At 35.3% G+C, this 18984-nt stretch overlaps 1 protein-coding gene across 4 annotated transcripts in view; it reads left to right on the forward strand.

The window, feature by feature from the left end:
* cacnb2a (calcium channel, voltage-dependent, beta 2a) overlaps positions 1-17362 on the forward strand; it is a 41934-nt gene extending 24572 nt beyond the window's left edge. For all 4 annotated transcript variants that reach the window (XM_079866704.1, XM_079866706.1, XM_079866703.1 and 1 more), the window contains exons 7-13: positions 395-475; positions 2531-2589; positions 3325-3434; positions 4351-4502; positions 6992-7087; positions 7479-7673; positions 14738-17362. In XM_079866704.1, the coding sequence (XP_079722830.1) occupies positions 395-475; positions 2531-2589; positions 3325-3434; positions 4351-4502; positions 6992-7087; positions 7479-7673; positions 14738-15292 (1248 nt within the window). In that variant the 3' untranslated portion in view covers positions 15293-17362. The remainder of the gene's footprint in view (positions 1-394; positions 476-2530; positions 2590-3324; positions 3435-4350; positions 4503-6991; positions 7088-7478; positions 7674-14737) is intronic.
* Positions 17363-18984: the final 1622 nt, after the last annotated feature.

An 18984-nucleotide genomic window follows, 5' to 3' on the forward strand; every position in this document is an offset into this window, starting at 1 on the left:
TTCTAATAACAGTGCTGTTATAAAAGCTTGATTAAATCCTTTTACTAATCTCCCCAGTATGTTTGAAACACCTGATGTTTGTGTGTAAATTGGGTTTTCAGTTGGGTGTCAAGCTTAATTTGAGCACAGGCAGAACTAATGCATTACAGTTATAACTACTTTTTTAATCTTTAAATTAAATGAAATAATTAGCTATACAGCCATGTAAGAACAGGACATACTCAGCCTGCTGACATTAAATTTGACACTTGCCATGTAGATATTGATCTTGAATATGGATAATTAGTATTTGCAATCAAATATAAATGTTATCCCTCCTAGAAGTGATTGTAAATGGGGTGTTGTGTGTTTGTATTCTGTGAGGTTAATGTTGTGTTTTTGTGGTGCTCTACAGACAGAGCACATTCCTCCATATGATGTGGTGCCCTCTATGAGACCAGTGGTGCTAGTGGGACCCTCGCTCAAGGGCTACGAGGTCAGGTGCTGCAAAAAGCATTGTGACTTCATTGAGAAGATATTTAAGGGCTAATTCACCCAGAAATGAACTTATGTCACTCACTTTTCATGTCTTTTATGTATTTAGCAGAATGTCCAAGCTGCTCTTTTCCATAAAGTTAAAGTACTGTCGAGGTGTAAAAATTACAAAACATTGCAAACATAGGATGTTTTAAGGGAAATCAGTAAGCACTAAAAATAAATGCACTGTAAATAGTTTAAAAAATAACATGCCCATGGCCTTTTGTTGTATGTTTGTAAAATGCATAAAGAAAAAGGGGTGACATTTTACAATAAGGTTCCATTAGTTAACATTAGTGAATGCATTAACTAACATCGAGCAATTCATTTGTTACATATTTATTCATTTTTGTTAATGTTAGTTAAAAAACACTACTGTTCATTGTTTGTTCTTGTTAGCTCAGGTCTATTAAATAATATTAACAGATACAGCTTTTGATTTTAATAATGTATTAGTACATGTTGAAATTGACATTAACTAAGATTAATAATTGCTTTAGAAGTATTTTTCACTGGTAGTTCATTTTAACTAATGTAGTACAAATTGATTTGAACAAATTGTAGTTACTGAAAAATGTATATTTTAGGTGCATTTTTTATATATATCTATATATATATATAAAATAGGAGAAAGTGTTTGCTATGTTTTTATCTTTGAATTTAAATACTTGAAATAGAATATAAGCTACCACAATTATATATAACTGTTTGGTTCAGCCAAAAAAACTAAACAAATTAAAACATTAAAGATGGATTTTGAGGGTCATTTATAAATAAAAAAAAACCAAATAAATAAAAACGTGCGGAAAAAAAAGGTGATTCTTTTCATTCTGGCCCTGTCTTAAATGATCCGTTTTTAAGGGGCTGCTCAAACCGTATTAAGAACCTCTCTCAAAAGATCAAGGCAAATTTAATTTATCTTCCCTTTAAAGGTGCTCTAAGCGATGTCACGTGTTTTTTAGGCCAAAACCTTTTTTGTCACATACAGCAAACATCTCCTCCTCACCATCCGCTAGCTGCCTGTCCCCTGAACACACTGTAAAAAAAAACGCGGTCTCTGTAGACAGCCCAGGCTCCACAAACGACAAGAAAAACAAACTGGCCCAGCCTGGACCATGAAACATAACAAACAGTTCCAGCCAATAACCGACAAGAAGGATTTGGGGGTGGGGGTTGGGGGGTTAGTGCGCGGATGAGGAGGAGGGAGGGTCGAGCTAGCCTCCGTTTTGTTTGACAATACTTTAAACGTCAACAAGAAGCGATGTCACCCAACATCACTTAGAGCACCTTAAAGAAATAAACTTCAATGTAAGTAGTGACGTTCATCTTAAAGAACAGATCTGTGTAATATTTAATATTATTATTAATATAATATTACATTCTGTGAGGAGTTTTTGCATCTTTATGTTGGCGGTGTTTGAATTCATTACCCAGATGACTCTTGATAAAACATAAGAACATTTATTTTGTTCGCGAAATAATGTCTGCAATTATGTTAAAACTATTTCATGTGTATAGCGGCCCCTAAAACTATACTTCAAGTCTTCTAAAGTCTTGTGTTTCTATGAGAAACAAACAAAATCTTGCCATGTGCACTAGTGCTCTCCTGATGTCTTCAGCATACAGTTTGAAAAGAGAAACCTGGACATTTTGCTTATCTAACGTGTAAATAACTAATGACAAGTATCAACTGACTTATTCATATTTTCAGTGACACAAATTTGAGTTGGTAATGACTGGATTTTCATTTTTTTGGGTGAACTATTTCTTTAAATGTCATAAATCTCCATGCATCATTACTCTCGTCGTTTTAGACATGCACAATATTTGAGAGCTTTTAATACATTTTATTACCCATTACTTCCTTATTACTTCATATTCACACTTAATTGTAAAGCATTTAGATCTATGTTGGCTTTATGAATGTGCTGGAAATACAATGTGCAAAAGTTAAGGCTAAGGCAGGAACAGGAACAAATAAACCTTGACATTTTCCATTTTTGCTTGTAAACAGGTTACAGATATGATGCAGAAAGCGCTGTTTGACTTTCTGAAGCACCGCTTTGAGGGAAGGTAAGTCTTTAAGCTGTTTCTCTTCGTCCTTCACGCTCCTTAGGGATAGTTTATATATTTGTATGTGTATGTCACGTGAGTGTTCAGTGTTTCTTAAAATAGTCCCATCTCATTGCCTTAATTGGCCATGCTGGTCCATAAACACAGCTGGGTCACATGCTTGTACCTTCCCTCGACTGCAGTTTTCCCGACACGAGTCATCACTGCTCTGTATTTCCAGTATGACATTTAAAAAAAAAATCTGTTGGTGAATGTTTTGGTTTATCTCATTCAGTTCATTTTGAATTTTTTTTTTTTTTTTACAAACTCAATCCTGACCAAATGCATTATGATTTGAAATTCGGTTAATTTAAAAAAAAAAATGAATTTCATACTAATATTTTTCATCTGTGTCATGTACTGTATATGTAACGTCATGTACAATGCAAAGATACTAATTTCATGTTTTCTTCTAGTATCTCCTAGGCATATACAAATAAAGTAATAGAAGACTGGATATAGAGAAACGGATGTGTGCAATGACTAATTCCACTGTAGTTTAAATGGAAATCTTGTAAAACTAGTGTAAAACTAGTAAGAAACCCTCAGAAAACATTGTGTTTAATGCATTTGAAATACTAGTATTCCATAGCCAAATACACAGAAGCTATGCACACAGTTCTAGATCTAGATTCAGGACATTGGTAATTGCTGCTCTCACCGTCTCTTTCGCCCTTCTTGTTTTCTCTAACTCAGGATATCAATCACAAGGGTAGCTGCTGATATTTCTCTGGCCAAGCGCTCTGTGCTGAACAACCCCAGTAAACACGCCATCATTGAGCGCTCGAATATACGCTCCAATTTAGGTCAGTCAAAGTGTTTGAATTTCTTTTTTATTTTGTATGATGGTTTGGTGTGAATGCCCAGGAAATGAAATATTTTGTGAAATGGTGAGGCTTAGGAATTAAACAATTTCCTTCAGAGGCATTCTGACCAAAAAAAAAGTTCTTGATTACATGAATTGTAATCTCTTTTACAGTTTTTATTATTGAATTTACTTTCTACAATATCCAGAAGACATATACACACTTTCACACAATAGAGTAGGTATATTTGTCACAGTATGTTCTCAAATCTGGAAATGATTTTGAACATGCTGAAGAATATTTAATTTAGGCAGTTCAATTTTATGTTATTTCTCATCTATTGAGAAAATAAATTCTAGCATTCTAGCAATGTCTTACTGTTGAAGAGATTATTTTTAGGTTGATTATTTTTGGTTGAGACACCTACCAAGGGAGTTGATTAAGGAACTGTATATATATAGTTCCTTAATCAACTCCCTTGGTAGTCGCTATATACAGTATATATAGCTGTATATATATATATATGTCGCTGTGTATATATATATATATATATTGAGAATCATGTTTTTTGGTTTCAAACAGAGACTCTCACACAATTCTAAAAATAAAAACAAAATGTTAAATGCTGCTGTCTATTTAAAATGTTTAATTAATCTGAATTATTTTTTTTAAATCATGAATGATTCAATGACACTCATAAATACTTGACTTGTTTCATTACTGGATAACTGCATTTTTGAACAAATCTCTTGAATGATTCAATGACAAATAAAAAATGTTAACAGTCACTTACCTGGTGGTAACAATGTAAATGATATAACCATTGAAGCGCCAAGTTACTTTCAAAAGGTGATTTGCTTTATTTTACCTTTACACTTTCATTCGTGTGTGTGTGTGTGTGTGTGTGTGTTTATAGGGGAGGTACAGAGTGAGATTGAGAGGATCTTTGAGCTGGCTCGGACATTGCAGCTGGTGGTTCTTGACGCGGACACAATAAACCACCCAGCCCAACTGGGAAAAACTTCTCTTGCACCTATTATTGTCTACATCAAGATCACCTCTCCAAAGGTACACGCATAGATAACTCACAATCAAGGGTATTTGTGTGAAGATCTGTTCTCTCACTGACTATCCCTTGTGAAAAAGAAACACACTTAAGCATACTTTTATGCTTATGCTTTATGCTTATGCACACCCTAACCCTAACCCTAATGAGTGTGCTTATTACAGAAATAATATCCTTTAAAAGAACATACTTAAGTGCGAACTGAATGTAATTTTTCAGACACTTAATTGTAATTAAATGAAAATGTCTATGCAATTAGTTTAACTTTATAGTGCTTTTTGACCCACTTCAGTAGGACTTAAGTAGATCTTTATTAATCAAAAACATTAACATCCCCTTCCCCTCAAGACAATATCTGTTCTCTTCATGACGTGTCCCGGCGGAGGGCGGGACTAAATATCTGTTCTGTTCATGGTGTGTCCCGCCGGAGGGTGGGACTAAATATTCTCCACCACTGACTGCAAATTGGCATTCAGATCTGCCTCCATTTAGTTTGCAACGTCCAACTTCCTACGACCCAATCATTCCCGAGGACAAAATCTAGTCACAGCCTACATTTTTCTCTCAGATACTCAAAAGACTATCACAACTTTAAGAAACAGTCATGAAAGTGTACTCTCTTTAAGCACACTTAAAGGGGTGGTAAAATGCCCTTTTCACAAGATGTAAAATATATCTATGATGTCCCCAGAGTGTGTGTGTGAAGTTTTAGCGCAAAATACCCCACAGATATTTTTATATAGCAAGTTAAAGTTGTCACTTTTTGAGGGTTTGCAAAAACGCACGGTTTTGTGCCTGGCCCTTTAAATGCAAATGAGCTGCTACAGAGGGCGGGGTTTCAAGAGCTCCTGTGTGTTAGCAACTGCTATTACCTCACGCAGACACACTAAAATGACAGAAACTGTTCTGCCTTTAATGTTAAAATGGAGTCAGACAAAGATGGAGAGACTCAAGAAGAAGTGACAACATGTAGAATGCAACAGGACGTCTCTGAATGGTTAGTTGATGAATTTATGTTGCTGATGTGGAGTTAACTATCTTCAATTAGCATATTCTGTCATGATAAATCTATATATTGCTCGTATAGGAACTGTTGTGAGATGCACACAGAGGGCCCTATTTTAACGATCTGAAACGCAAGTGTCAAAGCGCAAAGCGCAAGTAACTTTGTGGGCGGGTCTTGGCGCTGTTGCTATTTTCCCGGCGGGATAAATGACTCTTGCGCCAGGCGCAAATCTAAAATGGGTTGGTCTGAAGCAGCTTCATTATTCATAGGTGTGGTTTGGGCGTAACGTGAAATAAACCAATCAGAGCATCATCTCACATTCCCTTTAAGAGCAGGCGCGTTTGTTCTAAAGCGGATTCCTATTATAACGGCGGATTTGCCAGGCGCACGCCAGGAGCGGTTCACAGCCGAGGAGAGCAACGCTCTCGTCAGGGAAGTTGGGGATGGAGAAACCCACCCAAATTAACTTTGGTTAAAAAGGCGTATGATAATTTGGGTAAATGTGTAAGCTAGATGTATGCTTTTATAATAAATTGTCTATCTATCTATCTATCTATCTATCGTAATAATGTATGATTTGCAAAAATGAAAACTGCTGCTTCTGTGTAGATGAGAGAATCAAAGTATGCGCGTTGTGCACACGCTTCATTGATTATGGCCAAGCATGCGCCCTTAAAATAGCATATGAATAACATGCGCAACGCGCCACTGACTTTAAACTATTTTTTCCTGGTTAGTGGCGCAATTGTTTTCTAAACCTGCAAAATAGCATGAAGGAACGTTTGCGCCGGAACACACCTCCTTTTTTGCGCTGAACCGCCCAGGGAGCGCAAGTTCATTCCCTAGTTTAGCGACGTGCTTCTGTGGAGGGAAAAGCGCACTTTGCGCGGGTGCAAAATAGGAATGATACATGCGTCGGTGTACAAAGTCAATTGCGCTGGGTGCAAGATAGGGCCCAGAGTGACTTTCAATTGCATGTGAAAAGACAGATGCTACAGTTTGAGGTGACTCACAAATGTACTCTTATACAACAACTTTTCCTCTTCTCAACATGGACTGAGTGTTCCCAGGGGCGGGGTTTATGTAAATTCTAGGGTTAGTGATGTCACTAACCCGAGAGGAATGTCGTGTAGTCCCAGCCAGCCGTTTGTTGTAGTCCTTTTCTTTAAAGGCAAATATCTTCCTTTTCTTTTAACTTTGAGTATTGTAACTTTGCAGATGTTGTTTATGCTCAAACAGCAACATTACACACTAACTAAAGTTAGAAAAGTGAAATCACACTCAACCACCCCTTTAAGTACTCTTTTATTTCATTGATATTGTGGGAAAAAAGTATTTCTAAGGTTTGAAGTACATTTCAAGTGTACATTTAATACAATTAAGCACACTTCTTTTTTACAAGGGACCCTGATTGTCTCTCACATTGTCTGTCGTTCAACAATTAAACTTTGCTGGAATATTGTTTCTGGCTTGTCCATCTTTCAGGTTTTGCAAAGGTTAATAAAATCTAGAGGGAAGTCTCAGGCAAAACATCTCAATGTGCAGATGGTGGCAGCAGACAAATTGGCCCAGTGCCCTTCAGTGAGTTTACACACACACAAACACACACACACACACACACACACATTTAAAAATAATTTATAACAAATGAACTCAACTCCAATTGTACTCCCAAAAGTTCACAAACATTCACTGTATAAACAAAAGAATTGTTGTATAACTTAAATTGTGATTTCTTCTAGATTTACTAAACTTTCATTATTTAAAAAGTTTACTTTATCCCAAAGTGATTCTCTCCCTTGATGGTTGATATTTGTCATCGCAAAATGATTTTACTTGATGTATTTTGTATAACTAGCCAAACTAATTTGTGTGTAAAGCAAACATTTTAGAAATAATTACTTAAAGATACAACTGACATTTTCCACTCTCTAACAACTAATTTTCCTGTTCTGGTTTGTTCTCCGTCCAGGAGCTTTTTGACATAATTCTGGACGAGAACCAGTTGGAAGACGCCTGTGAGCACATGGCTGATTACCTGGAGGCGTACTGGAAGTCCACTCATCCTCCCAGTGACACTCAGGCAAACCCTCTGCTAGAAAAGCTCACCGCAGTGGCTGCGGCTGCAATGGCCTGCAAGGAAGCACTGTCTAATCCACAACTGAAGGTGCTTATGAAACTTCAGTACATTTTAATAATCTCTTGTCATCCTTAAAAGAAGTACACTTATTTGAATGTGTTGACTAACAAACTAAAGCACAAGTACTTGATTATAATTCTAACTGCAGTGTGTTATTCCATATTACATTTAAAGTTAATATATTTTCAACGTATGAAATTGCAACTTCATTAGAGAAATATATTTAAATACATGACATACATGTTTGAATAGAAATTACATTCATTTATATTTTAGTTTAGCATAATATGCATGTCAGTATATGCGGCAGTACACTTTACCCATTTTTCATACACAATAGAGGTTATTATGGAATTATAATATTGCATTTTAAAAATATAAAATTTTAAAAGATTAAAAAAAAACACTCACTTACTCACTCATCCTTATTTTTGTCATTATGTCAAGATTTTATTTCTTTTATTTCTTAATGTTGCAAGTTAAAATGTTTTATTCACTTAATTCTGCAGATGTAAAAAGTTAAATTGCATTCTGTATATATTGCATTTTGAATAAAATTGGCAGTAATTTATCTAATTTTACCAAGTATTCTTAATCCTAAACAGATAAATACATATATATTTAAAAAATAACCACACATGCTTCTGAATATTGCTTGAGCTAAATAGTGTAGACTGCTTAAAAGGTACACTATATAACTTTTTTTTGTTCAAAATTAAAATTCAATACATTAACAGTCACAAAACACAGCTTTAACAAAGATTATTACATGGCTTGGCTGAATTCCAATGTAGAATGCGGTCTGTTATTTCTTTATAACAGACCGCTGCGAAGTATAACAGACCGTTGCCATGAAAAACAGCGCGTTGCTATGGACGCGGAATGGACTATTTTCTTTGGCGGAAGCAATACAATCGTTTTTAAATCAATAAACTCCTTTTTGAATAAATAATTTGTGTCAAATTATTTATTTATTTTGTAGGTAGCCATGTAATAAGCGGGATAATGTATAGTGAGCCGGTTGTTATAGTGAATAACAACCCCTTCAGGCTGATTCAAGATCCCTCCGCTTCGCGTCGGGATCCCGTTCAGCCTGTCGGGGTTGTTATTCACTATAACAACCGGCTCACTATACATTATCCCTTACTTAATCTATATTTAATTTACACAGTAAACACTATAGTGTTATTTTACATTTAGGCCTAATTATATACACTACAGTTAGACTACTTTATTTTTTAACTGTTATATTGTATTTATATATACTCAATTAGTGTATTTAATCTTATTTTTTTACTGACTGTTCACTTGCCTTTAATAATGTTTGAACTTTATTAGTTAGGCTTGTAGTTTTTGCTGTGGTATCAAAGTTCTTAAAATGTGCTTTAAGTTATAAATGGAAAGCAGTTACATCTGCCACCCCCGCTCCCAAAAAATATTCTTTATTGCTGATCAGAAAAATGATCCGACTCTTGAATCAAAAACTTTAAAATGATCCGAACCGTGAGTTTTGTGATCAGTTGAACCACTCATGTCTATTAATGGGTAAAGCTACAGTAACATCTTCAGCTAGTGAGCTTGAGATCTTTTCCATCTAAACTAGTTATATTTCTTAAGCCTAGTAGTGAATGTGCGGATGGATATGGTTATGGTCACCCAGAGCCAAAGCACAACCAAAACAATGTTCTTTCACAAAATGCATGCAATTTTGGGCCAAAAGTTACATAGTGTACCTTTAAATCAAGCAATTTCAGAAACAGTCACAACAAATAGCCTAAAATTCATAAAAATCCTGAATAAAAGTCACAAACATTACACTGGTAAATAAACATTTAATAATAATATTAACATATAAACGGCCATCTATTTACTAATGGTGCATCGTCTGAGTCTCCAGTCTTGACAGCTGTTAAATCAGCTGTTGGGAGCGTAGCTGTTTAAACTATTATCAAGACTCTAATAAGCCATACTACATGTTATAATATTCATGTTTTTGCGAATATGCTTATTGTTCTGTTGACAAACACTGCTGCTGCTCAGACTGAGGAGGTTACTCCTATTAAAGACTAGTAGCCTCAGTTACGGTGAGTGTGTGCGTATGTGCAACACTGACGCTTGGTCATGATTTCAATTGAACAAGTTCAGAATGGTGACATTTCATTAGGATTTAGCCTGCAGGAATTACTCACCCAAAACCCAAAATGAAAATACTATCATCATTTACATCAAACCCATATTATATTTTCTTCTATGAAACGCAAAATAATTTAAGCTGCTGTTTTCCAGACAAAGGGCAAGTTTGAATATGCAAAGCACAAATGAGATTTATGTGCACAAAGCTTTTTTAATGGATGTTTATTTGGGTTACTATTATGGTACGTTGGAGCTTTTTGTCATTTCTTTCTTTTTCTTTTTTTAAATCTTGACAGCACATGTGCTTTCATTATATGTAAAAGGCCAGCATCAACCTCCATTTTTCCACAGGGAAAAGAAAATCATAGGTTTGAAATTGCATAAGTAACATAAGAAATAAGAAATTGCACAAGGATAAGTAAATGAGGTCGGTTTTGGGTGAACTATTCCTTTGTTGACTTTTAAGCTTTTTAATATGGAGTTATTACATTGGCATTCTAGGAAGAGTGGTAGTAGATTTAAAGTGGTTTGTAGTGATTTGCAGTGACTTTTTAAAGACTTGCATGTGCGTGTGTGTTGTGGTGCAAAATAACTAGTAATTTTGGTAACATTTTACAAGGTTTCAATTATTAACATTGGTTATCTACATTAGTTGATACTACTAACTAACAATGATAAATACTTCTAAAGCATTTTTTAATCTTAATGTAAAGACAAGACACTACAGGCAAACCCATTGTTATTTCATGCACTGGTCAATTTTGAGATTTTGGCCTATTTGGGCTTCCATAACATGTCTTTTTTTCAGAATAGTGGAAAGAAAACATCCAGAATACACATTTAAGAGTTTATTTTATTACACTTAATCTATGTCTGTAGATTTAGATTACAATAAATATCTTTAAAGGCAGTGAGTTAAAAATATCCAGTTGACTGCAGTTTCTGATTTATGGAGTGATAAAAAAAGAGCTATCCAAAATCCCCTCTGCAAAAGCTTTTAACTCATATGTCAACAAAATGAAACAAGAATGTTGAACTTGGTTTTATCCAGTGTTCAGATTCATGTTCTGGAAATGCAGGCAAATTAGTGCATTTTTAATTATATAATGCCTCAATTGCATATTTAAACTGTGATTAATCAACTGGGGAAGTATGGTGACGTCTATTAGTAATAATTTTATATTTACCTGTAGTGTCTTGCCTTGATTTCAACATTTACTACTACATTATTAAAATAAAGTGTATCTGTTTAATGGATCTGAGCAAACATGAACAAAGATTGATGCATATTGTAGCAAACGTATAGAGTGGTGCAGGTATGACGTCACTTTATAGGCCAATCGGCAGTTAGCATCACACTGGTTCCCTCGACAAAAACCCAATAGGATTTTCCCCTATGCTTTTGGATTATCGCAAAAAACAAGCTCTATGATCAACAAAAGTTTATGATACTCAGGTTTTGTCCATCAAGATTTTAAAGCCTAAATGCAGTCGCCAGAAGTTAAAAGCTAAAGGAGGCTATAAACGAACTACAACACGGTCACTCGACTTCAACGTCACCATTAAGTCAAGTCAAGTCAAGTCAACTTTATTTATATAGCGCTTTTCACAATACAGATTGTATCAAAGCAGCTTCACAGTATTAAATAAAATAGTACATCAGTGTTTGTTTCTAGTGTAAAACGTCCACGTTTGGTAATGCTGATCAATAGTATTGTTGATTGATTGATTAAATTAAGTATCCCCAACTGAGCAAGCCAAAGGCAACAGTGGCAAGGAACCGAAAAACTCCATCAGGTGACCTAATGGAGAAAAAAAAAACCTTGGGAGAACCCAGGCTCAGTCGGGGGCCAGTTCTCCTCTGGCGTTTATGAACTAGAGACCGGATTTAACTGTAAGATTAAAAATATTATATAAATGCCTGGCTGAAGAGATGCGTCTTTAATCTAGTTTTAAACTGGGAGAGCGAGTCTGAGCAACGAACAGTATCCGGAAGACTATTCCAGAGTTTTGGAGCTAAATGTGAAAATGCTCTCCCTCCTTTGGTGGATCTGGATATCCTAGGTATGACCAAAAGCCTCGAATTTAGTGATCTTAAAGAGCACGATGGATTATAGGGCGATAGAAGATCCGTTAAATAGACTGGAGCTAAGCCGTTTAGGGCTTTATAAGTCAGTAGCAATACCTTGTAATTAATACGGAACTTTATAGGTAACCAATGTAGTGATGTTAAAATCGGTGTCATATGATCATATTTTCTTGATCTAGTAAGAACTCTAGCGGCGGCATTTTGGACTAACTGTAGCTTGTTTATTAAGGATGCAGGACAACTGGCTAATAAAGCATTACAGTAATCTAGTTTCGATGTCATGAATGCATGAACTAACTTTTCTGCATCAGAAACTGATAGCATGTTACGTAGCTTAGCAATGTTTCTAAGGTGGAAAAAGGCTGTTTTTGTAACATATGAAATATGATTTTCAAAAGACAGGTTGCAGTCTAGTATAACACCCAGGTCTTTTACTGTAGAGGATAAAGTAACAGGACATCCTACTATGTTAAAGTTGTATTGTGAGAGGTTTTGTGGGCGGTTTTTTGAGCCGATAAGTATTACCTCTGTCTTGTCAGGATTTAATAAAAGAAAATTGCGCGTCATCCAATCTTTTATATCTTTAACACACTCTGTCAATTTGGATAATTTAGCGTTTTCATCTGGCCGTGATGAAATATAGATTTGAGTGTCATCAGCATAACAATGGAAACTAATTCCATGTTTCCTTATAATATTTCCAAGTGGCAGCATATATATTGAGAATAATAGAGGGCCTAACACAGATCCCTGCGGCACTCCATAGTTTACTGGAGTTATGATCGATTTTTCTCCATTTAAATAGACAAAATGGTATCGGTCAGATAAGTATGATCTGAACCAGCTTAATGCTTGTCCTTGAACACCAGTATAATTTTGTAGTCGATCTAAGAGTATTGTGTGATCTATAGTATCGAACGCAGCACTAAGATCAAGTAAAACTAGTATTGAGATACAGCCTTGGTCAGAAGCTAAAAGTAAATCATTTGTGATTTTAACGAGCGCAGTTTCAGTGCTATGGTGCGGCCTGAATCCAGACTGAAACTTTTCATAGATGTCATTTTCTTGTAAGAAAGAGCCTAGTTGGGCAGACACCACTTTTTCTAGTATTTTAGACATAAAAGGAAGATTTGAAATTGGTCTATAATTTGCTAGGTTATTTGGGTCTAGTTGTGGTTTCTTAATGAGTGGTTTTATAACTGCCAGTTTAAATGTTCTTGGAACATGACCTAAAGTTAAAGACGAGTTAATAATATTGAGGAGAGGCTCTTCCACTACAGGTAACACTTCTTTCAGTAGTTTAGTTGGTATGGGATCTAATAAACATGTTGTTGTTTTAGAGGAAGTGGTAAGTTTATTTAACTCTATTTGTTCTACAGTTGTAAAGCATTGTAATTGTTCTTGCGGGGTGATAATCGAGGTAATAATCGTGATAAACCATCACTAAGCTTCCGACAACTCTTTCAGTATTTATCTAAAAACATTTTCCCAGAACGTTTGAGTTAGAATAGTTTATAAGAACACAATTATAAGCATAATGAGGCTTTAAAAGTGGACTGAGTTCACCGTTATGATGTTTAATCCCCTCGACAGCCTCTGTAGCCCCATTTAGCCACTTGTCAGCAACCGCCTTTTTCAAGACACTTAACAGCTTAAAAAAAATCATGAGTTGAGTAATACTGATGTATTTTATGTTGTAGAATAAAAAGTGAAAGTGTCTTGAGCTTGTGTTCACCACAGACCTTATTTCAGCCATTTAACCAAAACCCCATTCAAAAAACCCATTGACTTCGGAACGATGGAACCGGACGTGCTAAAATGCTAACTCGCTTCCGCGTTCGGCCTACAAAATGATGTCATACCTGCAACACTCTATTGCTCATTGTTAGTTAATGCATAAACTAGTGTTAATTAAAGGGATAGTTTACCCAAAAATGAAAATTTGCTATTAATTTACTCCGCCTCAGGCCATCCGAGATGTAGGTGACTTTCTTTTCTTCAGTAGAACATTTAAAAAAGATTTTTAGCTGAAATCGTAGTCCTTAATGGTTCATATAATGCAAGTCAATGGCTACCGTCACTTTGAGAGTCAAAAAAACATATACAGGCAAAACAAAATTAAATACCCATGGCTCCTGATGATTCATTGAGGTCTTATGTAGTGAAACGATCGGTCTGTGCAAGAAATTGAACATTATTTACAACATTATTACCTGTGATCCACAGCCTTTTGTTTTGCCTGTATGTTTTTTTTTACTCAGAGTGACGGTAGCCATTGACTTGCATTATATGAATCATCAAGGACTCCGGTTTCAGCTAAAAATCTTCTTTACTATTCTACTGAAAAAAAAAAAAAAAAGAAAAAAAAAAAAACTACATCTTGGATGGCCTGAGGCGGAGTGAATCAACAGCAAATGTTCATTTTTGGGTGAATTATCCCTTCAATGGGACCTCCCTGTTGTAAAGTGTTACCATAATTTCAAGAAAAATCTTGGAACGCTACTTGCTGGAAGGACCTTGTGAAGTAATCCCAGAGGATGATCTTTGGTTGGGTTCCAAACATATTTTTAGAAAAAAAGTTCCAGGAAGGCACTTCTTCCAGACGAAAACCATTAAAACGCCTTTATTCACATCATGGCTCACACTAGGAACATTAAAAATGACTAAAATATTTTTTTTATTTCTCTACTGAAAGCCATGATGTGAATAAAGGCTTATCTTTTTTGGACTGGAAGAAGTGCCTTGGATCTTTTTTCTAAAGATATCAGATTTAGTCTTGTTTTCCAGTCAAAATATATAAACATCCTTCCAATTTTGGTTGTGCAAATCCATATAACTGCATTGATTTATGCGCGTGTTGCTAAAACAGGGCACAGGCGGTGACCAGGAAGCAGATCGACCAATGGGCGACAGGACAGGCTTTTCTGAAAACCATCATCATCATCATCATCATCATCACTACCAAAATCAGAAGCAAGAAAGTCTGGAAGAAGACAACATTGAGGAGAGAAATGCTAAAGACCAACAACAGTTACAGAGCGAATGGAGAAGTAGTCACAAACATCACCATTCCTCAACCACGCGGACTGAACACCACAGCCATCCTCACCATCATCACCGCCATCACAATCGGACCATGCGGACATTTTCCAAACAAGAGACGTTAGAGTCCACGGATCCCGAGCCTCTTGCCGGACACACACAGACTCACAGAGATGCGGAGGAACTGGACCCGTCGATTCAGCCAAACCATCATCACCATCACCATCATCATCATCGCGGGGACAAAGAGAAAGAATATGACCACAATGAGAGGAACTGCAGACAAAGAGGAAAGCCGAGATCGCAACGAGAACATCACCATGAGAGGGACAGGAAGCGAGGCGAGGGGGAATGGGCGAGAGAGCATTACATAGAGCAGTGATACAAACACACACTACTGCTGACCTCTTCCATGGCCTCACGTCAATGTTATGTGTTTTTACAGGGCAGTGTAATGTTTATGACACGTGTATCCATACAAGTTTTTTTCCAAGTATGGACAAATTAAAGACAGTTATATATTAATTTAATATGGCATGAATGATGAAACTGTGTCTTTCTTTAAAGGTTGCCTATTTATTTTTATATTTGCATTCCTGGTCTTATTGAATGAATCATAGGTGCATGTTATTCCAAAGAAAAAAAAAGAAAAAGAAAAATCCAATAACTTGCTCTGCCTCTGAAATGTCACATATGTGAGTGACATTTTCAGAAATGAAAAATTCCAGCGAAAGTGACAAAAATGGCAGAATGTGCCTCGTTTAGAAATCTGTTTGTTTGTTTGTTTGTATCTGATATATTTCCTAAAATTCTAGTTTGATATAATTAAATTGCTAGTAATCATTTTAATTATTATTTTGCTGTTGTTCTTGAATATTCTGTTCTCCCAGAAAGACGTCACATTACAAAAGTAAAATGTGTTGTGAATGCTGCATCTTCACTGCTGTTTTTGGTTAGTTCTAAAACAAAATATTTTATTTATTATATGTTGTGTGGATGTCATTTAGAATTGTTATTTAATGGTAATTACTTGTGTGTTAAAGGTGTGTATTGCCTTGCATATAGGATAAAGACATAACAAAAATGACATGATAGTTTTGGTTTGCTTAAACTGCTGTCCTGACGAATTGACCAGGAGTTAATGAAATGCCACAGTTAAATTAAAAGATGATGATTTAGAGATTTGAAAGATGCTCAGAGTATTTTAGGATTTTGGAGCGTTTTACATCAAAATGTGTTATTTGAGCTGTAACGTTGTCTTTTAGCAGTGGGACTTATGTCTTTATAGTCTTGCAGCTGGATGTTTCTGGTTTTGGATCACTGAATTTGTCAGGGTGGAGACAAAAGAACAGTTAATTCAAACATGGTCTTTCAAAGACTTATTCAAATAAGTCATGAAAAATGAATGAATTTCCATGATCTTTTGAAATAAAACTGTCAAATATAACATCCAAACATAGAAATGACCTTTCCAGTCAAAAAAAAAGTATACAGCAATTTGTAAAAATGTGTTATTCAGTCATTTTGATTGTTGTGACTTCAAAACCACCCACAGAATGAGGGAACAGCATCTGCAATCTAGATACTTCTGGCCATCATTTGGAAACTGATGAAAATCGTCAGACATCTATTTGAATCACACTACTATTTGTCAATCAGAATTTCAAAATTACACATACAATTGTTTTATTGTCGATTAAATATATTTTTATTTATTATGTATTATATTGATATAACATTTAGGCCTGGTTTCGGAGACGGGGCTTAGATTAAGCCAGGATTAGGTCTTAGTTAAATTAGGACATTTAATTAGCTTTTATAAACGTGCCTTAGAAAAAATCATTACTGGTGTACATCTTGAGACAAAACAATGGCACTGACATATTTTAAGATAAGTCAGGGCAAGTTGCTTTCAGTTAAAACACCTCAAACATACATTTAAGTCTGTCCGTGAAACCGTGGGAAAGTGTTTGCATTTCCCATTTGTTTTGATGCAATAATACAGAATCTGTAGTCTGTTGAGTGGGTAAAATGAGTAAAGAGTATTGTCATCTACATATTGCTGATAATAATATACACACAAACCTAATAATTACACAGGGTAGTCGTTGATTCTATGTGATTCTATGCAGTTGTGCTCATAAGTTTGCGGAAGTGGCTAGATGTTTATCATTTTAAAAAATTAAATAAGGATCATAAAAAGTGTTTGTATTATTATTTTATTAACATTTACTGCACAAATGATCCTATTCAAAGGTCCTCTACCTCCCCTATGATCTTATTATGCTCTGTAACTTCTTTCATATTCAATGGCTGTTTGTATGTCATGTGATAGTTGTTCATAAATCCCAGATTTTTCTGGGATAGTTAAACAGTGACTATATGATGCTGAGATCCAGCTTTTTTACCCTGGACGATCAAGCTACTATTACGAAGAAAAATAATAATTCGATGGTCAAGGCAACACACTGCAATAAAACTGTTTCTTTCGGAAATATGTAAATATATATCTCTTGAAGAGCAGTAAAATGTTTGAATATTTCCCAAAAGAAAAATTAAATAATTTACACAGACCATCCTATTGAAAATATTATATCCCCTTGTATTGTCTTTTTGAGTATCAATAAATGTTTTTAACCTTTGTAATGTAATTTGTGTCCCTCAAATAAGTGATTCAGGCACATGAAAAACCACTGCGGAAACATCACCTGATATTCTGAAAAATGTAAGTTTTTGTCCATACAATAAAAGTCCAAGGAACCAACTGATTTATATCTTTGTTGTGTGTTCAATTTCTAAGCAGATTCTCAGTGTCTAAATTATGACAGTTTTCTATATTTGTGTAAACTATTCCTTTAACTGGGGGTTATTTATTATATATATATATATATATATATATATATATATATATATATATACACACAGTATACGTAAATATATCTGACATAAGCAATTAGGGACCAAGAACTAAATTTGCGATGGCACTTATTATATACATTGAACCATTTCCCCCTATCTTATTCCAATCCTGAGTTGCCAAATGCATACAAGACTTTTTTATTCTAGACTGTTCGTTGTATCTTCACAGAATTTGACTCAGTTCGGCATTAGATCATGGCAGAAAAAAAACATTAAAGGCTTAATGATAGTTCAAACCGTTCTCAAGTTCTTTAACACTGATGGCGAGAACAACAAAAGGCACTTGAGGCTGTATCTTGGCAATGTGTTAGTGTACTGAAAACTTAAAAGATTGTCATCAATTTCTCACCCTCATGCCGTTCCAAACCCATAAGACTTTCGTTCATCAACACAAATGAAGATCTTTTTGAAGAAATCTGAGGATTTCTGTCCCTCCATAGACAGCTATGCAACTGACACTTTGATGCTTCAAAAAGTTCATAAAGAGATTGTGGGAGCCCGAGGGGACCTTTGCAAAAAAATAAATAATACGGACTTTCGCGTGCGCACGCGAAACTATCGCCACTTCATTAAGTTTTGTTTTGTAGAAAGCCTTTGTTTAAAGTGAATTTCGTTTTGTATAAATTGTATCTTAATTTTAATAAATTTTTCATCAACCAATTGCCTGTATTTAATAAATGAGAAGCAAATATATAGCAGACAATATAATCATGGAGGCGCCGGCGCACCACGGTCACTTGCATTGCACGTGAACTGGAGCGCATCTCATCATAAATTAACCGAAACTCAGTGTATGCCTCACATACATGAGAAATACATCTGAAGAAAGCTTGAAATGTTTTTAAAGGAAACAATCAAAACTAAAAACAATCAAAATCAAAATTATGTAATCCATGATGTGGGACCTGATATTCATTTATGTGATATTCATGCTTTTTTTCTTACAGTAAAGCACAGTCCACAAATAATCTCAAATGCAAACTCCCTATAATAAGACAAATCTCTGGAGGCATGCTCCAAGCACAATCTCATCTCATCCCTTTTCCCACATTGTAGTAATGACACTATAACCAAACCGGAAATTGTAACGCGTGAGCACGCGAAAGTCCGTATTATTATTTTTTTTGCAAAGGTCCCCTCAGGGGCTTCGTATGA

This window comes from Squalius cephalus (assembly GCF_949319135.1).
Source record: "Squalius cephalus genome assembly, chromosome: 3".
NCBI lineage: Eukaryota > Metazoa > Chordata > Actinopteri > Cypriniformes > Leuciscidae > Squalius > Squalius cephalus.